Source organism: Paramisgurnus dabryanus, chromosome 9, assembly GCF_030506205.2.
Source record: "Paramisgurnus dabryanus chromosome 9, PD_genome_1.1, whole genome shotgun sequence".
Classification (NCBI taxonomy): domain Eukaryota; kingdom Metazoa; phylum Chordata; class Actinopteri; order Cypriniformes; family Cobitidae; genus Paramisgurnus; species Paramisgurnus dabryanus.
The window spans coordinates 20,810,467-20,837,830 of record NC_133345.1 but is presented as its reverse complement, the minus strand read 5'-3'; the positions used below and the strand labels follow the sequence as shown (position 1 = coordinate 20,837,830).

Here is a 27,364-nt window from a genome sequence, read left to right as displayed (position 1 = left end):
TGTTCTTAATTATAAAACTGTACTTCATGTCAGAAATTTATAAAAAATCAGGATGAACAACACATGCTGCCCGTGGTTGCACTTACAACCTGGCAAAGCTTAATTTGTGTATTAAAGAAGAGCGCTACACACAAACAGACCTGAAGTTAAAATGGGCTGCTCCTGTAAATGACTGTACAGTTTTTAAAAAAGGTCAACTTTAAAATATGTACTGCTTGGGAATATAAGCAGAGACAACATAATCTCATGGAAAGTAGTGTTATAGTCACGCAAAATTTGATCAATTTATTCGTGTCCATGGCATGAAATTCAGCTTTTTTATGTGCCTTGAGCATGAATTTCTTTTTCATGACACATTCGTGGCACGAATTTCTATAAATAGTTTCTTGTGTCAGTGGCACGACTTTCTTTTTCGTGTCATTTTATGTATTGTTACCCCCTTTTTTCCCCCTATTTTTAAATCATTGTCGCTTGGGGTTAGATTTGGGGTTTGGGTTAGGATGTACTTTTATGTATTGGTTTCTACATGTTTTTCTTCCGCTTTTAAAACTATTCTCGCCTGGAGTTGGGGTTAAAGTTGGGGTTTGGTTTAGGATATCTAAAAATTTAACCGAAAGTCATTATAACCCCAACCCCAAGCGACAATGGTACGAAAATAGGAAAAAACTATGAGAAAATAATTCATAAAATGAAACAAAAAAGAAAGTCGTGCAACGCACACAAAAACTATTTATAAAGACATTTTGCTCAAGGCACGTAAAAAAGGTAAATTTCATGCCATGGACACGAATAAATAGATAAAATTTTGCGTGACTTTCTGTGAGATCAGTCTGGCAGAGAGCTTATTTCAAGCAGCTTGTGTGAGTCTTTGGTGAGTCTGCTCATATTTCTGTCAAGCACAACAAGACCGTCTGGCCAGCACGGTAACTTTAAAGGTGACATAGAATGTTTGAACGGAGTATTTATCCTTGTTCTGTGATGTGACATGTAGACAAAAATTTGTTTTGATTGGGACTGTAATGCCTTAGAAGCTTCCTAAAAACCTCTCTCAGATAGCTCTATTAGGGTGGGGGATTTTAAACAAGTGGTTTTGCACCTATTTGGCTCCCCCTACTGGCTTAACTTGCAATCTCATTACTGATTGGCTGACTTTGCTGCCACTCAAAAAATTTAGCCAATTATTTTAAAGTGGAGGGGCAGGGAGATGCCTGTGATGTCATAAGCATCAGTTTTTCAGATTGGGCCGTTTTCTGGCTGACATTTCTAAAAGAGGAATTTCTATGAGACTGAGATGTTTAGCATGTCTAGCACTTTTTGTATGTTTGTGAATGTGGGTAGACTACTATTATTCAACAAAGACAAGGTAAAAATGGTTTTTAATTCTCTGTCCCCTTTAAGAAGGTAACAATAAAGTTTGATACTAAGAGTAAACTTTGATGGCATTACCATATGTCATCTTGTTATAACTGACATCCTGACTGATAATAGTTAGAAATATTTAGATCTCCTCAGTCGGCTTGTAATTTTAACATAAATAAATTCCAACCAATAAAGTTAATGGAGAAGACAAGGTCATCAAGCCAAAAGAGAGATGCATTTGCAAGACTGAACGCATCAGTGGCACGAGCATGGCATATGCTTTTAGGGTATAAAACCTCTGTGCTTTGCTTTGTTTCAGTCTTTAGGACAAATGCATCTGTCACATTTAGAAATGCAAAACACGTTTATATACACTTTGGTAAAGATGACATTGGTGATGATGTCATTGGTATCTTTTTCAGACCACTGAGCTTCAACATTAGTGTGCTTATGTGCTTATCAAGTCAGACAAGTTTTAATGAATTCTCTAAAGAAGGATTATGATTCAATGCAAATCCATAGACAGAATAGCTTGTTTTGACATTTGAAAGCTCACCACAGGTAAACAGCTTAATCTGTTTAATTATGTTCTTTTAGCTCAACTGGTAAGCAGCATAAAATGTCTTTGGTTTGATTCCCAGGGAACACACAAACGGATTAAAAATGCATATATTGAATGCACTTTTATTGAATGCACTTTGTATAAAATTGTCTGCCGAATGCAAAATGTATATGCAGTGTAATGAATATTGATTTCATTTGGGTTTAATCCTCTTATATAAAAAATGTACACATTCATTCCTTTCTGTTTCTAAATGTAATTTATTTCTGTTAGACCTAATATTTAAAGTATTGTCAATATGTACAAAATAAACAATCAAGTTAATCAAAATAATTTCTATGACAATAAATTGCCAGCCAAATGATTATGTCAGCTTTGTGATTCCCACCCAAGATGTTTACATATCTATCTGTGTGCAGGAAGGCACAATTTCATTTTAATTAGCTTATTCATTATACACATGATTGCCAGTACTGTTATTGCAAGACTCATGCAAGCAATTATATGTAACATCAGTGCACCTATTAATGCTGATAATAATGGCACACTGGCAGTTCTAGTACAATTTGTCATTAATTTATAATGAGAAAATGTGCATTACAGATTATTTAATGAAAAACACACTACAACTACAGAATAATTTCTGATTCTGATGTTTCTGCCACATTAAAACTGAATTAGGGGCTGGTGCATGGTTGACATCCCTACCTCACTGTACTGTTTTTATAGGAATGTTTTTTTGGCTTCTCTATGATTCCTTCACATAAGCGCATTCAGGTCTGGTTTTACTGCAGACGCGTATAACGTGTTGCTGTTTTAAAGATTCCTTCTTAGATACACCACCTCAGGCTAAAATCTCAAGTCTTTCGATGTCTTCGTGGAAGGGCAGGCTTGTAACGCTGTGGTGTCTGCTCTCTGCTGAGATTTGTATAATAAAGAATGATGTGTCGTAATCAATCTTTGCTTATTTATTTCGCCCCAAATTCTGTATAACCACATTAAAAATTCCATCACGTGAAGAGGAGCAGTTGCATTAAAAGCTGGCAGCTCGGGAGGCTTGATTGCAAAATCTTTAACTTGCATCAAAGATGTGATTCGACCACCAGAAGGGTAACAATGAGGTGAGCCGTCAATTGTACAAAGCCTCATCACAGAATATATGCTTTCAGTAATGAGATAGGGTACCAAATGCGCAATCTGTGGGGTTGCTAGGCAACTGCATCAGCATCACACCAGCAGCAGCCTCATGTCAAAAACGAATCGAAACCTCACTATTGAAAGGTGATGATTTGATGGTTTATGTGATTTTTAAAGAATGTTGAATAAAGGATGACTTGTGCCTCCCACTTACATGTAATGATAAAGTCACACCCAGACTATTGACTGTATGTTGTGAGCCTGTATTGTTTACAAGTATTGGCACCAGTTTATTTGTGTGACTGTTGATGTGGATCAGATGTCACAAGCTTTTTGAGTGTTCACCACAAGTTGATTTATGAGCATGTCTCATATTTCTTGCTCTTTGATTGAGTTTGTGAATCTTCCCAGCATTAAGGAGATGTTGCTTTGGGAACATTAGTGAATGATACAGAACTGATCACATGTAGCAGCAGATCAGAGCGAACCCTCAAAAATCTTAAGTACTCAGCATAGCTTATGTAATATTTAACAGTAGCATTGTTATATTTATGTTTACATTTTGTTGAGCATGACCTGATAACTTATATTTATTTCCACTATTACTCTGTACTTTAAATGCTGTGAAACTGTCGCTCGGTACGTTCTGTACTTTGGATTGAGTTTTTTTAACACATGAATGCTAAAGTTTAATCTCTTGGTTTTGGTAGATTCATTTCATCACTTTTCAATGATGAGATGAGCTGGCACCAAATGCAGTCTGTGAATTTATTCATTAATTCATGCATTTATTCATAATCGAATTTCCTCAACTTTCATTTTAAAATGTTACCATCTAATGACATTATTCAAAATGTGGTTACTTTTTATATCCTTGCTTAATTTGAATCTATTGATGCCTACTGTAGTCTCGGATATCTGTTTTTTGCTCTTTCAGCTCCTCCACAATAAGGCGTGCTGTATCATCAGACGCTCATCATCCTCTTCCTCATTGATTGTTGACACCAAACTCGTCTCTCCCTCTGCTGAGGGAGCACCTGCTGTTTGTACTTCTGCTGTCTGGCACATCAAAGCAGGTACATGCACTGTAAGACAATAACTACGTCCTTTTGTACTCAGAGGTAACTGGGACTTTCATCAGACTGGGGTCTCATGTTCATGCAGACCAAGCAGGGCATGACAGAAGATACTGTCCTTGGCCTTGTCTGCGACTAATATTAAAATGTTGTCTTTCAAGTAAGACAAAACTTTAAAGCCAGCAAGGATTTATTATCACCCAGCCTCTTTAAAAGGGTCCCTTTTTGTCACAACTGTGAGATGTAATGATGGAGGAATTACATATATCATTTGCAAGATATAAAGCTCTCAAGAATGATGACACCATGCAATGCATTGCAAAAGAGACATCAATGCATTAAAACTAATATGTAACATCAAAGGCGCAGTAATGTGTTGTAGTGCTGAGAGAGCCACCTGTATAAAAATAATGGTGCCTAATCAGGGTAATCTTTTTTAGCAAGAGTTAGCTAGGGAGTCTTTACATAATCACAAAACCTCATGCAGTACCGTAGTATCTTTTGTGTGCTCCTGATATTTTATTTATAGAGCCTATGTTAAAATTTACTTTTGTCTTTTGCATATTCATGTCTTATTTATTCACTTTGTACCACAAAATGACCAACATGCTCATTACTAGTGGCAAAAGTCCTGTCTTTTCTAGATAGTTGGAATGGCTGCTAAACCTCATCCACCTCTGATGAAGAAACACAGTCAGACTGATCTTGTGAGCCGCCTCAAGACGCGCAAGATCCTGGGGGTTGGTGGAGAGGACGATGATGGAGAGGTGCACAGATCAAAGGTCAGTTTTTATGTTGTGCTTTATTGTAAATTAAAAGTTCTTTCTGACTTGCATAATAATTTATACACATTAGCCAGTATGTTAACATTTCGCATGCAGTTCATGCACTGTTGTCATTTTGAGTAAACACTTTCCCCGCCAGAGGAAACCAAAGTTTAATGCATTCCAGAAAAATGTCTTCATTAAATATATAAACATAAAATATATCAAATATAAAACCAGCCCCTTTGCTTTCAAACTAAAAAGTTTCTTCCTATCTTCATTGTTCTTATTTTATCACCTCTCAAATATGGGTAGGTTTCTTCAAAAATAAAATGTTTAGAGTTAGAGATGTTAGAGATCATCAGATTAAGAGTGACGATCAAATACACAGTGCTTTTACTATTTTTGGATCAGTGTATGCTTCAGCGTTTTATAAGTTGTGTAAGAGCGGCACCTAGTGGATAATAGCTGAAATATGGATTGCCATAAAAACTTGTTATTGGCAGGGAAGCATTTTCTCTTATTTGACGAGAAAACTCATCAATGGTGGGAAAACAATTCCTTACACACAAATGGCACTTTTCCAATGCATAGTACCTCACGGTTTAGTTTAGTTTGGGTTGGGTCAGCTCACCTCATTTTGCGTTTTCTTTCGCGTTTATCACTATACCTCTGTCTCACATGACAGTTTCTGTACAAACACTCTTGGCGTCAGTTGACGGCGCTCCGCTGAGCCTCATTGAAGTTGCATATAATGCTGATGTGCTCGTCGCGAATTTTCCGCCACAAACTGCAAGTCTGGAAAAAACTGTTTTGGTGTTCCTGATTCTCAACCTGTGGATGTTTTTCATCGCTAAAAGGGAGTTTGGGAACTTATAGCAGAGCACAGATGACAACATGTTTGCTCGAGCGCAAGCTAGCACTAAGGTAAAGCTAATCTTTTACATTATAGCGATGACGCTGGTAGTGACGATTCTCTCAGACCAGTCAGTGATCTACAGTGTTTTTGCGTCACGTTTGGTATCAGTTCGGGTCGCTTGGAACCCCAACCGAGGATGTACGAAAAAAGTATCGGGTACTACGTACTGCACCCAGTGGAAACGCTATCAAAAATTAAGCTGACCCGACCCAAACTAAACCAAACCGTGGGGTACTATGCAATGGAAAAGCACCAAAATATCATCAAAACCTAAAAAACAGTTTTGTGAGCTCTAACAATTAATGTGCACATAGAGAGATTAAATAATTTTTTTAGTCAGTTTATACTTACTTTTTATGCTACATTTTACTGCAGCTTTCTGAAACAGCTGACAGAACATTTTTTGTGCGGTTGCACCTGTATGACATTTTTTGCAACACTGTTTTAGAAGGTTTACTTGCTATATAAAGAGCTCAGATGCAAAACCTACTTGGTGCGTCTGACATGTTTTCTTGTAAATTAGCATTTTCATCAGATTTTGCCAACAAACCAGCATTTCTGAAAGGCCTGAGGCCAAAATTTGAATTGAAAGTATTTGATGAATGCATAATACATGTAGAAAGTATTTGGTTAATATCATCATGACAAATGTGATGTAGCGGCTCTTGCATCTGAGCTCCTCATATGTTTTCTGTCTTTTCTTTCCAATGCCTTAGAGGCTTTTTTGTCTCTCTTGTTTCTAATATTTACAGTGCATAAAATCAAATATGTGAATCATGTATTTGTGCTTATCTGAGGCTGCTTGTTCATGTTCAAGTGAATAAAAATTGCTGCTCTGGGTTGTTAGAAACAAAGAGAGAGTCTTGTGCAAGCAGAAATAAATGAGGAAAGCATTTAATGTCACTTTTCACTCTTCAGCTGCACACCCACAGGAAAGAAACTGTGTCTTGGTGAAACGGCTGTTGTTGTGTCCAATAGTTTTGAGTTTCCTGTGTAGTAACTGAAGGGGCTTGATTCGTGTTGGAGATGTTAGGGTTACACAGAGCTGTGTTAGAGGCCTTGACATAGACTTCCTCTTTTTTACAATCTAAAAAGTTGTCAGTATACAGTACTGTGCAAAAGTCTTAGGCCAACACAACCAGACTTGTTGTTTTAGAAGTTTTAGTGTCCATCCATATTTATTTTTCAATCTATTTTATTAAGATACAAACAGAAATTTGTATTGTCAGGACTAAATGTCTTCTTTAGGCATCGTCTGTGTTTAGTGTGACCTCTCTTGGGACTGAACACATTGTGAGCGTTTTTGAGCAGAATGAAGTAAAAAGACTAATTTCTTTAAAATCAGAAATTAGGATTTAATTTCATTTAGGTTTAAGAGATCCTGCAGTTTCCTGCTATTGCTCAAGTTGAAGGGGAGTTTACCCTAAAAACTTGACATGTAAATTTACATTTTTATACAGTTTTAATACTATATACACATTTCCTGTATTTTCTAGATGTATTATATTAAATAGACAGTTATATATGATCACTATAACATTGCAAAAACAACAAATCTAATTCTGGCATGGTGGCCTAAGACTTTTGCACAGTACTGTATATAGTGTTTATATATCAATCACTATAGTCATTCATTCAACAGTTTTTTTTTTCTGTCAAATGACACTGAATAAGCACAGTGAATTGGCTCACTGATAAAGCTTCATGATTTATAAGAGCAATTTATGCACATTTCTTTATAAAAAGAAACCTACAAGGTTTCTGGTGCTAAGTGTTTCACAAAAAAATGAACAGCATACAAGTTTTGACCTCATATGCAAGCCTGAATACAAAAACAATGAAGTACATGAATATTCAGTTTCATGGGTTTCTTTAGCAACTCAGACAGGATGAGTCACATTACCGTGACAGGTTAAGGGTTTTGTCCAATACTTTGCTTTTCCTGCTTTGCAAGCTTTATTCCTATTACGCATATGCCAGTGCTGGATATATGATGAAGGGATGTGTGGTCACGCAGGCCGGATCATTCTCTACAAAACAGCATTGTTTATTTCTTCCTGTTCTTGGCCTTCCTCTGCTTCTGTTCACTGGCCTGTGCCACACATTTCTGAATAATGATTCTTGCTAAATGTGTCTCATGCTTATGATTCAGGTCTGCTTCCTGTAGAAGGGTCTGTTCCTGTGAAAAACATGCATGCCAGAATGATTGCACAGATGCATGATTCAGTAATGTCACAGCAGCCAGAGGACAAACCCGCTTGTTCACACAGATGCAAATGTCAGATCACATGCATACAGTATTTTTACCGGCATAACTGTTATTTGTTAATATGAAATGCGATAGGACAAGTATAAAAAATTTAAATGCTGCATATTTTATTCATAAAACTATGGGCCTGTCACACGGGACGTGGCTGTCGTGAGTATCTAGTAGTTCATCTTCAATAGGAGACATGCGGAAAGCGACAAAACGCTGTGGTTTCACAGGCGGCGCGGAGGTGGTCACACGTGGTGCTTGCGCATTTAAAATCCAGCTGCTTTCATGGGCACAGTGCCGCTGAACAAAAATATTATAATATATCTCTTTGTGAGTGGCAGGGTCAGCCGTGTAGGCTTTAACCAATCATTAAACAGATAATTAACCAATCATAGGACATTTTACTGAGCTCATAGTGGAGTGATTGATTTGAATGGCATTTATTTCCCAGAGCTATATGACACATCAAAAATTGCATACAGCGATATAAATAAGAAATCTGAGTGTGGTACTTAAAAGATGATGGTGCTTTAGGCAAAGCATTAAAATAACATTATTGGGCCAAAAGAAAAAATGTTGTTAAATTTTTAAAGATGGTTGAAGCAAAAACGACACAAACACAGGATTTTCATAGTTTTTGGTAAATAAAAAATTGACATTGCTGACTGTAACCAAGGCTAGACTGTCAATTTTTTTATACTGTTATTTTTTTATATAAAAATTTTTAGTATACTGTATCTTCAACATCAGCTTTGAAATTTTGATTTCGAAAGGGTAAAGTTGTATCGGTTTAAAGAAACTTAAATTAAAACTTTTTTTGAACTATTCTTTTATCTTTAACCAATCTGAAACTTTTCTTGAAGTATTTGAGCTAAAGGAGCAAAATGATCATCATTTCAGATTTTATTTCTGATTTGAAATATGTTATAGAAACTATCTTGAAAACACTTTGAATCTAGTCTGTATTTTTTGCTTGTATGTCTGTTATCTACATTAGTGAACATGACTCAAGGGGACTTGGTTGTAATTTGCATCCGCAGTTATTTGGCAGTGGTATAAAGAGATGGAGGAAGAGATGAAAAGGTGGGGTCATTACCCTGTTGATCTTTCCATTTTATTTCATCATTTCAATGTTAGATATTCTCAAAAGCACAGTTTTTGTTTACATATCTTTTTCTTTACATCAAGCTGGGCTTTGGTAATAGCTCTTATAAATTTTCTTTCTCTGCTCTGCCTGACTTTTATCACCCGAGTTCAGGCTCTGACCTGCAGTTTTCTTTTATTAATTTCATTCAGTTGCAAAAGTAGTCAGTAAATTAAAGTATCATCATACATGCGTTCACTGTAAAGGGCCGTTCACATTTTAACAATAACCATAACGTTAACTATAAAGATAATTATATTAGCATCCACACCACTAGAAGATAATGATAACTTTGTTTATTCGCTTGCGTCCCGCAGTACTTGCTCAAATCATTTACCTTTAATCAAATACGCAAGCACTTTAAATTCGAATAGATTTGATTGACTGTTAATGGTTTATTGTTCATCACTTAAAAAAAATGTGATCCCAACGATATTGTTCCTTGTATCTTTATTGTTATAGTAGTTGTGGTGTTAACTCCATTATTCTCTTTAATATAAAAAAAAAAAACTATAGATAATGTTATTCATAATGTGAACAACCCTTAACTCCATGGGATCTTTTGTAAAATAGGGATTTTCTACATGCAGCTTGCAAATAGTTTTAAATTAACCTTACAAATTTTTATCAACCTATAGCATTGACCCATTTCATAGGCAATTTTAAATTATGCATTTTAATAAAATAATAAATTGCATGCATACTATACTGTCTGAATTCTTTTTGGGGTCCGAAATGGTTCCGAATAGTAATAGAATGCATGCTTAACATAGCTTTGATTGATGTTCCATGTTTTCCAAGCATGATTGAAGTGATGAAAAGGGCTGTAACGATTAATCGTGCAAATGCGCGTTTTCTCAATGAATGAATTTAATGAATTACGCTGAAATCCCGGCACATCCAAAAGCCAGGGGGCGCTCTTGTGCAGAAACTCCCTTTGTGCCACAGAAGAAGCAGCATTACAAACGTTATTCCAGGAAACGTCTGAAGGAATATTTATATCGCTGTTCTTCAAATTGTTTCAGGTATTCTCATAAATAATAAAGAATATTTTTAATGATTTTGTTTGACAAGTGTTGCTTTTTTAAATGCACATTATAAACTTCCTACTGACCAAATGGCGTAGTATACGCACAAGCTGTGTATGAAACACAGAATCGCAGCCGTTTCGATTCAGAATCGATTTCAGACAGGCATTTTTAATGGGACACTCGATTAATCGTTACAGCCCTAGTGATGAAGTGTGTTTTTAGCGGCATCTAGCAGTGAGAATGCAACTGACCTAAACTTCGAAATGCAATAAAAAGCTATGTTTGCTACCTTAGGACAACTATGTTGTCATCTGAGACAATGTACTGTAGCAGAGTCGTATAATAAGAGAGTTACGACACTCACATAGACGTCCGTTGTAAGAATGGAATGTGGAAGTAACAACGTGTCATGGAGTGACGAATAGTTACAAACGCAGCACTTAAGCCCATTCATTTCAATGGCACCTGCTGGTAAATCGATGAAATTACCGTTTCTCTTTACATTTTCAGACATTTTATGAATATAGTCAACAGTGATATTTTATGAACTCTGCTGTAGGTAATGATTTTCGTTAATAATAACTAGTAAAATTTTTATATTTTAATGAGTTGTGTATAATTTGTGAATAATATAGATTTAATGGTTTAATATTTTATTACTGGTGGCCATCTACTTTATACTTATCTTTTTTTTATATATTACGAGTAACACTAGGGGGCAACAGCGACAAGCTAAATGCCTTATAAGAAAGTCACACTGCTTCACAATGCTGCTATGTGTTTCATTGTGTTTGGTAAGTAATACGAGTGATGTATCCTCGAAAATCATGTATAATTATATTAACATTTAATGTGTACTATAAATACAATTAAATATGAATTTAGTGTGTTTCTGTTATGCTTCACTGTTACAAATAACCGCGTTGGCGACCTTTTTTTGTGATTTTAATATAGTACAAGTGTAGGAATTATGTTTTTAGCAGTTTGATATCCATTTATATAGCCATATTTTTGCTACAAAAATAAAAGATAAACTGTGTTGCTGTAGTTGGTATAGACGGTTTCATCTGATGCACGTGATACACATCTGGATCCGAACCTTACTTCCGGTTTCGTTTTGACTAGTTGCTAAACTGATCTCTTGAACAAATGCCTCGTCGAAAATAACACATGTTTTGGTTTCCTAGGTAATCTATGTGTTGTTTTTTTGCTTGTTATATAAATAAACTACGTTTAAAGTACTTTGTTGTTATGTATTATTAGCGGAGTTTACTGGAAGTTACGTGCGGACCGCGACAGCCGCTTGTTTATGATATTATTGCTGAAACCGTCTATAGATAACCACAGTTATCTTTGGGTCACGATTAACTGAATTTCCATCACTACCTAGTAAAAAAAACGTTATAAACATAGTAAGTATAGTGATCAATTCACATTACAAGCTAATATTTACCTAAAATAGCTGAAAACCTATGCAAACAGATTGACAGCCCTGCTTGGTTTGGAACTGTAGAACGTTACATGAATCACGTGACCGCGCGGCGGCGAGATCAAAGCGTTTCGTAACTCTCTTATTATACGACTCTGTTCTGTAGGTACAAAATGCGCTCTTTAGCACAAAATAGCAACTTCCATGTGAGGAGACCCGTGGTGTATGTAGATAAAAATGGCTCATTCTAAGGTAATAAAACATTACATAGCCATACACAAACAATAACATTTCTGATAAAAATATATTGGTATATTTCATATCTCAGAATCTAAAATGACAGATGCCCAGTTAACATTACAATTAGATCAAGTAAAAACAAGTTGAAAAAGTAAGGGATAATGAATTGGTTATCACAGAAAAAAGCCCCAACAGTTTCTTCAGAACAAATGTCACGGACACATTGGATTAATCATTTGTAAATTTATTTTCGGATATGTTATAAATAGACAATGACATTTAATTTTTGTGTAATATTAAACTGTACCTGTTAAAATTATATTTTAGATTTGAGCAGTAGTAGAATGTCACGACTGGCCAATCAGAATCTAGCATTTTAGAGAACGGTGCACAGTTCATTATGTAAGGTCTTTATACACCACTGATAATATAGTTATATATATTATATTGCATCTCTGTTAAGAGATCTTTCTAAAAAGTTACACATTGCACCTTTAATAGAGAAATTATTAATTGAGAAATGATGCAGTATCTTTAATATTTCTTCTTCATGTAGGTCCATAATCTTTATCAAAAATGTTCAAAATCCTAAAACTCTCAGGGTGTCTGCCTCATTGGGCAGCACTGTCACCTCACGGAGAGAAGCGTAAGCTTTATTGTGTGTCATTGTGTAGCCATCTTGCTATTTTTGACAGTCTTTTTGTCTCCCTCAGAAATGCTATTTTCTCCACATTCATCACTCTTCGCTCTCTCAACCATAAAATTATTCTTTGTGTGTGTCTTCCCACCGTGACATCTTTGTATTTTGTGTCATTTCCTTAACGCAAAACAGTCTCTCAGGGTTTGGCATCGGGGTTTTGTTGTTCATAATTTTCTGTATGCTTGGTGACAGCTCAAGGCAGCAGCACTGTATCAGGCATTACAACCAAAGAATAACCCTATTATTTCTGTTTACTATAAAAGCTCTTTATTGGTCATGGTGGAAGTAAGGATCTGTGTGTACTGTATATTGTGTTGTGGGTTTGGTTTTAAAGCATTTCTGTATCCTGACAGTCCCTAAATTAAATATTTGACTCATTAGCATGTCAGTACGTGCTGTATCCACTGTGCCACGATCTACAGGGACCCTCATAGTGTGTCCTCTCTGTAACCCTCCAAACAAATTTCCCAGCTCTCTGCTTCCATTGTGTCGCTCTCTGTCATTTTTCTGTTTTATCACCCCACTGAGCGCTCACGTTTGCATCCTGCGGTCTTAAAGAGAAAGCTGCATAATGTAGATGAATTCACTACTCGCCTGGTACAGTACACTACTGCCTTAATATTGAGCTAGTCCATCACAATAAGTAGTATTTTGCCGTTAAGTGAGCAGCCACTAAAATAAACGACCCATAATCCTGCCCATATCCATTTACGCATTTGGTAGATGCTTTTATCCAAAGCAACTTTGCAGTGTATACATGTAGTTTTAATCGGTATGTGGATTCGAACCCATGACCTTTTGTGCTGCTAATACGATGCTCTACCACTAAGCTATATGGTAGCACTTGCTATCCATCACTGCTTGAAGAGCTTCATGATGTCATCAATCAATGTGACTTAAATGAAAAAGCTCTTCCTCGCACAGGTTTGCAGAAGAGCGATCGATTGTGCGATTTCACCCTTCCTTAAGTGCTGATCTACTAACTTTAATCCCAGCATGCCTGGGAACGTTCAGGACACATGCAGACAACATTTAATGTGTAATCTTTAAAATTATTGTTTTGTGAAAATTTATTTAAATGGTTTCAAGCCGCCATATGGGAATCTGTGATAAGCTGCTAATGATAGAACGTTCTCACCTTCTAAATAAAGTGCTTCAACAATAAAGGTTTCTGCCAACACTTTGATTTCCTTGTAGTGCAGGCGCTTTTGTGTTTTCAGCTACAGTATGAAGAGCGAGTAGTTGCTACATTGAATGACAGCCATAAACCTGAATATTTTTGAATCTGTGGAAGTCATCAGAGACTGGGTGCCTGCGCTTGTTAATTTGCGATCAAATTGGATTTCATGCTAAATATAGTGTGTTATTAATCCACCAATCTATCTGTGGCCCCTGGATGTCAGCACTGATGGCAGGTTTCATCACTTTAATTAAAGATGTCTTTATGATTCATGCTACACAACTGTGGATAACACACCATGCACTGTTAATTCACCATGCTTTTAGACTGATGCTGTTGTGTATGATCAGAAATTAATGCAGAATGAGGAACAACAAAAGTCTTATAATGTGAGAGAAATGAATCAAGTGAACATTTTTTATTTTGTTGTATTTATCCCTCTATTTCTCTCTTTAACCTTTTCTGTTCACTTGACCTCTTTACTGCTCTCAGATCAGTCAGATGCTGGGGAATGAGATAAAGTTTGCAGTTCGGGAGCCTGTTGGACTGAGGTAATAGCAAATAATAGTGCCGTTTCATATGTTTTCTGCACTGTAGTGCTCAGGGAGTTTTCTTTAGCACACTTCATTTATTTCAGTAGATTGTGCCTTGAGTCACCAAGACAAAAACAATAGTCCTTTAATTAAAGCCATAGTTTATCCCATTGAGCTCGATAATACATACTAGTATATTTTCAGCCTCTGATGTTGTATCCCTCTTCTGAAAGTCAAGTTTAAGCTTTGTTTGTTTGTACACCAAAGCAAACAAACTAATGCAGGGAAAATCTCTTGGCATGCATGCCTAGTAGTTTATGTACATTCGTTGCATGTTGTAAACTGTACTGTGTTCAAATTATGGTATGTATTTTACACTATTCAGCTGTAGGACAGTACAGTATGTGTATGTTTTTTTTTTGTTGAAGTTTTAGAATAGATAATGTACAGTCAAAGTAAGCGGTCTGTGTTATTCACTGTGATGTTTTTTTTTTCTTGTAAAGGTTGTGGATTTTGTTTTCTGCTGTGGTTTTCACAGTCATGGCACTCATGGTGAGTTCTGTATCTTATGTATTTTTAAATATTTTTTTCCTAATTGAAGCTTTAAATTTGCAGGTTTTGTGTTGATTTTCCTAAAATGTAAATGTCCACTGCAGGTTGCCAGGTTTGCGTAATACATCCAGCCCAATGACCATTTGAAACCAGCCCACATCGTTATCCCAAAAATAGCCAAATGACCTAAGGCCAAATGCCAAAACTCAAAATATATATGAAGAGTTTCGTTGCAAAACGAAATGACTGCGTTTTTTTTATTTTTTCAGAAATCTAGTTTTTTGGTTGTGAATTCCAATTAATATCAATTCAACTGCAGTTGGTTTGTTTGATTTAAACCTTCATAACTTAAAGAATATAGCTAAGTAGCACCATAAAACAAAATAATAACATGATAACAGAATAATAAACATGTTTTGACAAAAATGTTAAAAACGGAGTTATCTTGTTTTGCATTGAAACTCTTCATATTTTACATTCACTTTTATGCATCACACTAGTATGTTTCTTAAAAAGCACTGTATGTAAGGAATTATAAAAAAGCATCTTCTGTATTTAATTGCTTAAAACAATGTTATTTTGTGTGTTTGGTATAATACAATGTGTTTGCTTGGTTTAAGGTAAAACAACACATTATTTTCCACATACCGTACATTTTTGCAGCTCCAGATTTCCCTCGCTTCCTAAAATGATTGGCCAGCTAATCTGTACGTTGTGATTGGCCTGAATACCTCTGACGTCAGCCGGAAATGTGACGCTCCTTACCATGTTTGAAAGATTCGCTCACAATGCAATGCTGACAGGATTTAACTTACAGGCTGTGAGTCCAAGCAGGAGGAATTATGATAATGTCGGTCTTTACTACATCACTAATCCCAGGAAGTAAACTGTTGCCTACAATCCGTGTGTTTGTTGTAGTCCAAGAGAAGAGATATACGCTAGAGTCAATAACTTTTAACGTTTTTGCATATCCTTAACATTTACTAATACACATTAAAGGAAATGTAAAATCGTGAATCGGATCATTGGTGCTCTTTAAGATGGACAGCAGATTAACCCTTTCACCTTCCACTCACAAGAGCCCCATTCCACAGAAAAACCGCAAACTTGGCAACCCTAGTTCCACTGACTGTTATTATTGGCTGACATCTTTGCATCAGAAATAAGTGTCTGTGTCCCCATTTGTAATGTAAAGATGCTTTAATAACTGTATGGTAAATAATGGCAATTGAATATAGCCGTTTTAGTCGAAGTCTGATCCTGAATCACATAAGAATGATCACTTATTCATTTTAACACATATTTATAAACGAAACAAAGTTAGCATGATTAAACATAGCTAAAATATACTCACAAGCAACAGTGTGACTGAGTTTATAAATTGAAAGCCAACAGTGAAAAAACTCCAGAGTACAATAAACCATGAATGTGATGGGTGTTCAGCAGTGTTATAAATCGATCTTAAATTTTTTATATGTCAGTAAATAAAGTTTGATTCCTCATGTGTTCTCTTGAATGCTTGTTTATTTTTATTAGCGATATCATAACTAAATTATTAACCATTAACTATGATGTGTTTTCTGTGTGTTTTAAAGGCATTAATCTTTCCTAACCAGCTGTATGAGGTCGTATTCGATCAAGAGCAAACAGACACCAGTGTTTCTATACGTCTGTACGGAGGAGCCATTCTCAGTAAGTTCATAATCAAAAATAATTGTGTTTTATTCCAGTATGTCTTTAATTTTAACAGCGTGGCAACAGTTAATGATCTCTCACATACCAAGTTAACCGTTCTTATGTGGGCAGCACATCTACTGTATTGTTGGATTGTAAAACACACCCCGAGTGGTTTTATATCCTTCCACACAACAAAGTCTCATTCGGATGTGCTTTTTTGCGTTTGTCAAGCAGCTACAGTAAATGGTCAGTCAGCCATTGTGTTGTGTAAAGGAAATATCCCTGAGGGACTGTACACTCTCCACTGCTCATTTAATTGCACATTAAATGTGACTCCCACTGGCCTGCTGCAGTTAACAGCAGACAATGAATTTACACAAATGAGCCGGACAATTATTTAGCTTTTTAAATGCCTGATAAAATTTAGGTCAACTGGCATTCAAAACTTGATTAAAATATGGGACATATAACTATAATTGCTTATTTAATACCCATTGTCTGTCAGCATACAGGTGTTGGGTACTTAATTTAGGTGAGTTACTGTATCTGGCCCTCAGTGAAATTGACCCTGAAGTATTCTGTTTCTGCTAGTTATTTTCTCACAGATAATTGGACAGATATTTATTGACTGTTTCGGGACCTTACAATACATTACTGTAAATTTGAAAATATATGTAAATGCACTAAGGGGGTCACACACTGGGTGACAAGCGTAGCACCGCATTGCTCCACATATTTAAAAATCCCAAAAAATTTTGTGGTTCACAATTCTAGTCCTCAGGCCCCTTCTCCCAGAACATTTTAGATGTCTCCATTATATAAAACACCTGATTTCACCCAGGCCATTTCTCAATCGGAAGGCTCCAGCCTCCGGAGGTTGCATTTGTATTCTGCATACGTCTTAAAGACACAAATTTAATGTTGTATAGTGTATAATGTATAATGTTGACTATTATTTTTAGTTAATTGTACATTGTAATATGCTTATGAATTGTGAATGTAATGCTCATTTAACTTAAATAAACCCGGCTTGATGACTGTGCGACCTCCGGAGGATACAGGTTTTCGATTGAGAAATTGATACTTTCTGGAAGGAGCATGATGATTCAAATTACGTCTTTCATATAAGATGACATCTAAAACATTCTTGAAGGGGGGGCACAAGGACCGGAGTTGGGACGTCTGTAGGTTTTACGCTTGTTTTTTAAACAGATTTTGCAAACACATAGAACAAAACTCTCAGTATATTTTAGCATAGTGTCATCTCACTGTTTGAAGTGTTTGCTTGGGAAAAGGTCACATGGTAATTCATAATTATGAGACAGCTCCTTCTCATAGGATAAGGTCAAGCATTCTTATGAATAATCATGAGACACTGCTGTTGTAGACGAGTCTTGCCATGTGCAAGTACATCCCATCTTGTAATGCTAATTTCATCCTTATAGGTTGTGTGTGTGTGTGTGTGTGTGTGTGTGTGTGTGTGTGTGTGTGTGTGTATCTCCTTATTTAAAAGTTACATTGCTTTCTTCTAACAAACTCTTATTTTTTCTTATTTGCTCTGTTTTGGCAGGTCTGTCTCTGATCATGTGGAACGGCTTGTATACTGTTGAGAAGGTTATCATTCAGTGGACATTACTTAGCGAGGCCTGCTACTTTGCCATCCAGTTTTTAGGTTTGTATTAAAGAGATGTAAATCTGCATGTTTTATGCATACTAAGGGCCGGTTTCCCAGACAGGGATTATACTAGTCCTAGACTTAAATAAATGTAAGAGCTGTCCAAACTGAAAACAACTTGCACTGATATATCTTAAAGGCACGCCATAAAACTTTTTGGCCACTAGGGGGTGCTATACGTGTATTTTTCTCGTCTAGCGCCCCTAGAGACCACAAGCGCCGCAGCAATGTCGCAAAGGAAGAGAAGACAACTATTTAGGTCACAAAGTTTGCCTTTCAGCATGTCATGTGTCATGTAATATAATTTCATGGGTTTCATTTTTTTCTGGTACAAGCCAGTTGTAACGGTGGTCGCTTGGTTAAAGTTTATATTAAAAAAACTCTTACGTCCGAATTTGAGGAAGTGGAGAAGTGACGTATGCCGTAAAGCAGATTTTTGTAGTTTTTTGTTTTGTGCTCGGGTTACTACCCAAAACCCCAAGTTTAAAACTACAAGTAAAAACTATACAGACCCCGTCAGGCTATGGTGGACATGTCATTCAACCTATTTTAAGTCGATGTACCATCACAAGGGTCTTGAAAATATATTATGAAGGTTGAAAAACTACAAAGTGTCACTTTAAAATACATCAGTGCCTTTTGTTTTGCCTTAAAATGCACACCAGTAATATTTTTAGTAAGGCATATTTTTTAAAACTAGTTATATTTCCTAATTAAACCAGGACTAGGCCTTAGTTTAAGATAATCCCTGTATGGGAAACCACCCCTAAATCTTCATTGCTCTGAATGGTGTGTGTGCTCATGGCAATACTGCCCTCCAGTGGTTGTGACCAGGCAGTGTTAAATTTACTGTTACATAATGACTTTTTTCCTGATGCCAAATGATAATCTTAATATGTCAAGCTAAAAAATAAATAAAAAGACAAAATACCGTTCACTGAAATTTAATTCACCTAAATTGAATTAATTAAATATATTTTATTTTCATGTGATAAACCATTTTTAGTTTTCAAAAAGATGACACTATATTCTGATTTATTGTTATATTTTCTGGTATATGTATCTGTATTACTACAAATATGCAATTACCCATATCAATACCAGTGGACAAACCATTTTGACCCAACAATGGGGTAAAACAACCCAGCATAGGTTAAATTACAACCTAGCAGGTTGTGTTCGTCCCTTTTTGACTCAACGGTGTTAAAAATAAAACAGCTTTTTCAAGGGTGTACTCTAATTATTTACTGTAATATGATACATTTTCAAAATATTTGTAGCATAAAATATTTGTCTTATATATGCATGTGTACACTTCTCTATGTTACAGTCACCACCATCACTCTGGTGGAACTCGGCTCCCTGCCAAATGCTGCTATCCTCCTCCTCCTCAGTCGCATATTCTTCCTCATTATCACGCTGTCCTATTATTATCATCTGGGACGCCGGCAGAAGAAAATCTGAGAGTCTCGCACACACCAGTACGAGACTCCTGGTGCTTAGGGAATTTAGTGATGGACGGCTGGGCTGGAGTTTTCATCAGAAGCTTTGAACAGTGACACAGTTAAAACGACATCAACCTGTTGACCTGGCGTTGAGCCTTACGACAAGGACAATGCCAAAACCCCATTTTTTTTTATGCTCAAGTGAATTTCATTTTTCTGCATTGTGCAGTCGCAGTGTACTGTAGGTCTTTTCATTCAGCGTTTGTTGTATAAAGTATTGCACACTGTAGCCGAGCTTGGAACGTTGGCGTAATTGTCTGTAGTTATGGTATCAATAAAACTTTTTTGTAGTAATGCCAATGACGACTAGCTCCTAGACATGTGACGTGTGTGGCTAGTAAACACTAGAATGTGTTTTTTAACTGCAGGTTTTTGAAAAACGAAATCATTCAGTATTTAAGTAGTTAATACATTGCCTCCTGCCTTTACTACAGTATACTAGGATCATGAAACAGTTGTGGGCAAATCTGTATTACTGTAGATTGCTTTAACACTGAAACGAAAAACAATACCTGCTGTATAGCTACAGTCTCGCTGCTTTCCCGAATGGCAGTGGTTACATCTCAAATATGTATACTTTATTGATGACAGACACAAGGGTTAGTTTGCACAGTTAGATGCCCTCCAGGTTCACTATTTTGGAAACTTGTCAAACAGTTAACATTTTAGGTAAATACTTTATTAAGTTTATAACTCCACAACTCCTTTCTCTTTAAGTAACGCCACAAAACATGGTTGTGTAGCACAAAAGCATGTCACCTTCATTTTAACAAGTAATGTAGCAGTATTTCCCCTCACAGTTCCCTAATATTGCCTTAATATTTTAAACCGCACACATTTTCCATGTCAGCACACTGCCAGTTGTTTGTACTTTGTCTGGACAAATCAACAGAACTGTATGTATTTTATGCTGAGCAACAGTTTTCCAGTTGCTTATTTATTGGCCTGTCCCACGTCTTGGCATAAAGTAAAATTTGTTTTGTTTTTAAACTTAGGTTTGTGGTATGACTTGCACATTTATTGTCCAAGGTGTGTAGTCAACAAAACATTTGTGCTCCAGAATAATGAAATTATCTCATGTTACTAGAGTTGTGTATGGTCTAATGATGGGCACAAAATGAAAGTGTACAGTGTATATAAATGTCTGCTGTTTTGTGTTATGGTATGCTTTTTAAAAGTTTCCATACTCGTTGATTACCCCCCACACAAAAATAATGGGATTTGAAATAACATTACGTTTTTCTAGCTTTATTCTCACTGCAAACATGCTCATACTGTATCATAACATGGTAAATGAAAGCAATACATTTAGGAAGAACACAGAAAATGTCTATTTTTAAAGGCTACCATGATACTTGTGGGTTATTCGTTGTTGGAAGGTCTTGTGAAGTGTTTTGTTGTTGAGAACTCTGCAATGAATGGTTTAAAAATAGGTAATGGAAAGTTTAAAGGATCGACCTTCTTGAGGCTTAGGACAGTTTAGTGAACCACTGTTTTTCTGTTTTTACATGTAAACACATTCATTCTTTGCTTGTACTAATTTCATCACAAACAACCATCCTTATTTTCAGATCTTTCCCATCTATAAATAGGAAATGTTATATCAGAATGTATCCGAAGTAGTTAAAAAATAAATTTTGGTTGTATGGTTGTGGTTTTCAGAACCTCTTATTAAAAAGTAAACTCTACATGCCCAGCTAATGAACTTGATTGCAAATGCCAAACATGACTCATGGAGTATTCACATCTCCTCCTGAGAATTCTTGCCATCATGCCATGCAGTTAGAAATAACAATCCAGTTAGATAATGTCTTCAGCTGTCTGCAGATGATACACAGTATAAAAAGTTACTGAAGGGATGTTATTGTACTTTTTAAATGTCTTTGTAAATATTTTATGGAGATATGTTATTGTTATGGACCTGCGTTGTTCTCTTTTTGGAATAAAGATGATGTACAAGATTTATCGCAACTGGTTATTCAGGGTTTTTTTTATTGTTGATGGATCATTATGGGTCAGATGGTTAGAAAATTTGTTTTAGCTTTTTGTATAGAAACTTAACAATGTTCAGAACCTTGCTAAAGGAAAAGGTTATGTGTGGTTACTAGCAATGCTGTAACATAAAAGGTATTCTAGACATTATTTTAGTAGTTTTTCCTGAAATTTGACCCCTTGAGCACCTGCATTACATCTAACGGTGCATGGGCTGTTCAATTCTTAACCCTTGGTCATTCCAGATACTAGATTAAAATTCCTGTGTTATCTTTTCACACTATTCAATCTTTAAAAAAGGGTTATAAATAACAATAATTAATAATAAATGATTGACAATTGACAATCATTAATACTAGTTCATAATTAATCATTATTATTAGTTCATAATTAATCATTATTATTACATATTAAATCATATATTTTAATTAGTATTTCCCAGAGTTAATAATAAAATTGGGTTTTCAGGTTATCACAGTGTAAATTTATTAACCCTGTATTAACGTTCTAATTTGCATATTAATGAAATCCTTATCACCCATTGGGCAAATAACATTTATATACATATTAATGAGGTCAGTAACGTGCGTCGGCACGCTAAACGTTTCATTTTGTTGATGTGGAAAGTAGGGTTTCATAAGATAAATGCGGTGCTGAACCCATTTATAAAATCACAAGGGCAAAATATTGCTTTATCCGGTTTAACAAGCGAGGTCTAAAATAAAACACCCAAGTGTAAGTTACTAACTGTTGTGTCATTTCAAATGTAGTTATATTTTGCCTGAAACTAAATTGTATACATTTATTAAACAACAAAATGTAAAAATATTTGTATTGTCTTCGTATTCCCAAAGCACGTTTTGGATGTTATTTCTCGGAAAAAAACAAAACTTACTAGTTGTATTTTCGACTGTTGGCCTGAGGAGGGCACCACTGTCAATTAATTACTTTGCATTACCGTTACTTATTATTTGCTTTGGAACAGCAATTGGGTCATATTAATTTTAACATTGGGTGATGAATGCTTCCACTGCTTAACAAAAGCCGTCTTCATGTTTGGGCAAAGTTGTTTAAACCTGTTGTTTGAGTCCTGTACATGCTGTTGTTGTCAACAGGCTCAGAGGTAACACACCTGGCAAATTGACTTAACCCTTTCTGTTATATTGCCTATAATTACTTTACTAAAGACAACTTTTAATTAACTCATTATTCGTATTTTTAATTGCTTCAGCTACTGTCACTTCAATAAAACAGTAAAATCTGTGGTCAAATATCAAAATTAGATCCTGGTCCTCTTAGGTGTTTAAGCCCCTATTAATTTTATTAGTTTACAGTAATAACAATAACAGATTATTAATTCACCTTGAAATCTGCCCAACATTGGGTTTTGACGTGAAAATCCAACGTTAATCCGACATCAGGATCCAACGTAGATTTAAATTCAAAATCCAAAGTGGATAAATGACAACATGAATGTTTTTTTCCAGTATACGTCTGTTGACGTTTATTATGAAATATTAGCTTACAATGGTTTTTGCAGATAAATCTTAATTCACATTGACATCTGATCAAAATTAGCTATTTACGTCAAGACCAACATGGCCTGACTTTAAAATCCAACATTGATCTGAATTCAAAATCTAACACAAGTGGATACAGCAAACTAACAGTATAAATGTTTTTCCAGTATAAATCTGTGGACATTTATTATGAAATATTAACTTACAACCTAAAGGTTGCTCTTGCATGTTTATTTGGAAAAACCGTGGTAACCATAACCCTCCGCTCAATTCAATAGGGCGGTGAAAGGGTTAACAGAGGGGTTTCCCATGCTTTCGACCGTGAGCTCACTGCTTTTTGTTCAGACTCTGACTGGTAGTCACATTGAACTAACGTTACTGACAGCTGTTCAACGGACATTCTTTGCGACTTTACACAAGAGAGGTAACTTTTTTCTTGTATTCAAGATTACAATACGGCAACAAGTTAGTGACTTTAAAGTTAGTTGACCGTTCTGACGTAGTGGAAAAATGACTAATTGAATATGTATTTATGGTCCTTTAATGGACTTTGTAACTTACCACAACTGCGTTTTCATCGTACATTAAACTAATTTTATGGTATTTTAGCTTTGCGGCATATATTTCGTTTTGTTCTTTGTATAAATGCTCGCTGATGTGGCACTGTATGCTTTTCATTGCGTTCTCGTGAATACTCGCACGAAACATTATTCACGCGCACTTCAAGTCATTTCCCGAAACCTCAGATGCTGTTTCGGTTTTAAGTTGGCTCTGATGGAGTTTAATGTTTAGATTAGCCTGGGTCACATATTTAAAGACAAAACAAGAAGGCTCCTGTGGTAAGCAAGCAACAGGATAATATAAACAAAAGCGTTTAGTACACTTTGGTCGCATGTTTATTATGGAACCAAGGTTCGTTGATTTTTCAGTTCCCCTACGTTCATAAAAACTGTAAATATCAGGGTAAAAATGTGATTTCTAGGCAATTATTCTGGAAATCAATAGGACAAAAGTTTAGGTTTATCAGTTGACAGCCATTCTTCACTCCCAACTAACTGTTACTTGTTTAGACCAAGAGAATATGTATGGACCCATCTGACAGGTATAATTCAACATAAGACCCAACAAATTATTGTATGAACTCAATGTAGTCCTACGGCAAACTGTTGGCATTGCTAGTACTATACTATTTTTATGTCATTATCCACAACAGCCATGTGACTTCGCGAATACCACCTTAGCACACTGTGACCCACGAGTTGGTCAAGATAATTTTATCTTTTCATTTTAGAGTAAAAGAATGTTGATTTGGCAGCGTGTCCTACTTTGGAAAAAAATCATGTTATGCTTTTGCAAATGATTCACTTTGTTTATTTTTCACTGATCTGATGCGAGTACTGTGGAAGTTTGCAATGAATGCACAGATGCGGAAATGGTTCCAAGATTTTGTTTGGGTTGAGTGGTGGGTGCTTCTTCAGGTCCCTAAAAGGTTAAGGGCTGGCAGACCTCCCAGGACGTGTCTCTGACTGGAGGGCCAGGATACAGATGTCCTCTCTCTCTTTCGCACTGATTTTTCTTGCTGGAAAACTCTACAAACCAGCTAATAATGGGATAACACTGTTTTTGAAAGCTATGTTGCCAAGACAGACATACAGCAGGAACTTAGTTTACGTTTGACTTTTCATGAGGGAAATTCAGGCTTGGTGGTTTTTTATGCCAGATTTTATGCCCAATTTCCATGTAGGAATAACACCTCTTGTTACAGACCAGTAAAGTAAAGTGAATTTGTATAATCTGAAGCTAACTAAGTATTAACATAGGGAAAGGCAGAGTACATGCATAGGGAGAGGACCTCAGGTCAGGCAAAAGTTGCTTGTGGTGTTTTCCCTGATAAAGTGATTCATCTTGTGACACTGTAAGATTAGAAGTGTTGTAATAGAAATTGCCAAAGTGGGCTTGAAAACTGTAAAAAGATACTTTTCCCCTAATACAGGCTTTTCCCCTGATGTCACATGTTGACAAATATAGCATAACGCTCGGGAGATTTGTCTGATGGTTGATAATTGCACCCCCTCCCCCAATGTTTGCAGTACTTGTGATGTGGTTGATGAAGACTTGGCTTGACCTTCTTCTTAGTGAAGGGGTGCAAGGGGTATACTCATGGGTAACTGGGGCGTGAGACTGTTTCCCCTTTAAGTAGAGCATTCATGGTGCCTCAATTATGGTTACCATAGGAATGGCCTTAGCTCCCTTTGAGTATAAAAGATGTCGGCTGGGGTAAATCATAAGGTTATGGCATCTTCTGTGAACCAGTGTGGGGAATTAGTACTAGCATGACTAGTAATTTGGGACTTTGGGATCAGTCTAAATTGCAAACAAACTCGAGAAGTTATACTTGGCATGGTCATGTTTGAACTTTTTTGTGGTTTACTCTTGGAACCCACCCAGGACAGTACAGTATATATTTAATGTATTTAACTTAATAGGTAGTTAATAAAGGCTGCTAGTCTATTTACTGCCACCTTATTTCCTTGAGGACAGCAATTAAAAATTTCCCTGCACCTCCCTTATATTATGATGCACGTGCTACAGACAGGAGGAGTAGGGGCTCCCACATACAGTAGTTGTTCAGTTCCGGCTTGTGTCGTGCACACATCCCAGTCCTCCCCTCTTTTCCTGTAATTTCCTGTCTCTCTCATTAAAAGCACCTCTTTTTACTGCCCAAGCGTCTAAACAACTGTAGATACCATATGAAGAGAGGCTTTAATAGTTGCACACTCACGCCTTTAAAAAGTTTGTCATTGCATGGCTTTTATCAAAGCTTATTTAACATCTGAGCAGTTTTACCAGTTTGGCATTTTAGTGAATGCCTTTCATGCTTACACCAGTGTCCTAGCAGAATAACCTTGTTTAATGTAGTGTAGAACTAGAACAGGGGTCTCCAATCTTTTTGTGAGCAAGGGCCAACACAATGGATAAAACAATCTGGAGGGCTACTTTTATGATATAGTCTACTCAAAAGTTTTGTTTATAGTCTACTCAAAACGTTTTTAAACCAAGCTAATATAAAATATGTAATAAATAAATATTAAAATTGATGCTATTAAGAGAATGTGCTTTGGCGGGCAACTCACAATCACTGATGCCCGCTGGCTCCATGTTGGATACCTTTGAACTAGAATATATAGTTTTCATCTAACCAGAGGTCCAAATAGCAATATTATCTAAATATACACATGTATGTGCAAGTGGCATTATGATGAAAATTATTTATAAAAAAATGATGCAAAAATATAAAAAATGTGAAAATCAAGAGACAGAAGATATAGTATAAACTGATAATGAAGACAAAAGGCATGATGAAATAATAAATGCATAATAGATTCATCTATAAATTAATGTTACTTGGTTTGATACTGTGGTATTTAATGCAGTGCCATTTAGATATTTTGTGTTTTATGTTGCCTTTACAGTGATGTCTTTTAGGGTCACTATATGCAGTTTGTACTGTGTGTATGCTCTGCATACTAGTTATTATGTTTTTCTCTGTTTGACACTGGGAAAAAAAACTTTGTTTGTTACCTATTTACTAAACTGAGCTGTTGAGTCATGTCAGTCAGCATGAAAAGTACTTCTCAAGGCATTTTATTCTCATGAATACAGAATGTTACTTGGAGGAACTTATTTTTTAGAGTAGACAGTGATTATGCTGGATTTCTTTCTTGTGATACTAGTCAGTGCAACATCAGCGGTGTAAAGCTTGCTTATACAGTAGCCTACATGTTCAGATGCTCTTTTTGTATTGTGCTGCTGATAGGACAGCTTTTGTCTATTGTATGTAGTAAGGCAACATGTCATCATTGTACTATGGGGGCTTCGGGCAGGAGGTGGTGTTCTGCAAAGGGGATGTTGGATTTCAAATCTGCGTAATCCCAGTCTTAGGCCATTCAGGAATACAGCTTTGTTGGCAAAATCCATCAAGAGTATGATAAAAATGATAGTTTAGTTTAGACGCACTTAGAGGGTTTTGCATCTGAGGTGTTTTAAATTTATATATATAGCAGTATATATATAGCAAAACTAATTATCTTTAAACCAAGTCCAAGTGTCTG

General features: G+C 36.0%; 2 protein-coding genes across 4 annotated transcripts in view; both read left to right on the top strand.

The window, feature by feature from the left end:
- Positions 1 to 21,711, top strand: part of tp53i11b (tumor protein p53 inducible protein 11b) — a 52,527-nt gene extending 30,816 nt beyond the window's left edge. Inside the window, exons 2-8 of one of the 3 annotated variants that reach the window (XM_065283076.1) lie at positions 3,996 to 4,134; positions 4,779 to 4,916; positions 14,291 to 14,349; positions 14,835 to 14,883; positions 16,479 to 16,575; positions 18,131 to 18,232; positions 19,566 to 21,711. In XM_065283076.1, the coding sequence (XP_065139148.1) occupies positions 4,788 to 4,916; positions 14,291 to 14,349; positions 14,835 to 14,883; positions 16,479 to 16,575; positions 18,131 to 18,232; positions 19,566 to 19,699 (570 nt within the window). In that variant the 5' untranslated portion in view covers positions 3,996 to 4,134; positions 4,779 to 4,787 and the 3' untranslated portion in view covers positions 19,700 to 21,711. Of the gene's footprint in view, positions 1 to 3,995; positions 4,146 to 4,763; positions 4,917 to 14,290; positions 14,350 to 14,834; positions 14,884 to 16,478; positions 16,576 to 18,130; positions 18,233 to 19,565 lie in introns of all 3 variants that reach the window. The other 2 variants (XM_065283075.1, XM_065283077.1) reach the window with 2 other exon arrangements.
- Positions 21,712 to 23,536: 1,825 nt separating this feature from the next.
- cd82b (CD82 molecule b) overlaps positions 23,537 to 27,364 on the top strand; it is a 23,196-nt gene continuing 19,368 nt past the window's right edge. The window contains exon 1 of the mRNA XM_065283074.1: positions 23,537 to 23,676. The gene's annotated coding sequence lies outside the window, so the exon portion shown is untranslated. The remainder of the gene's footprint in view (positions 23,677 to 27,364) is intronic.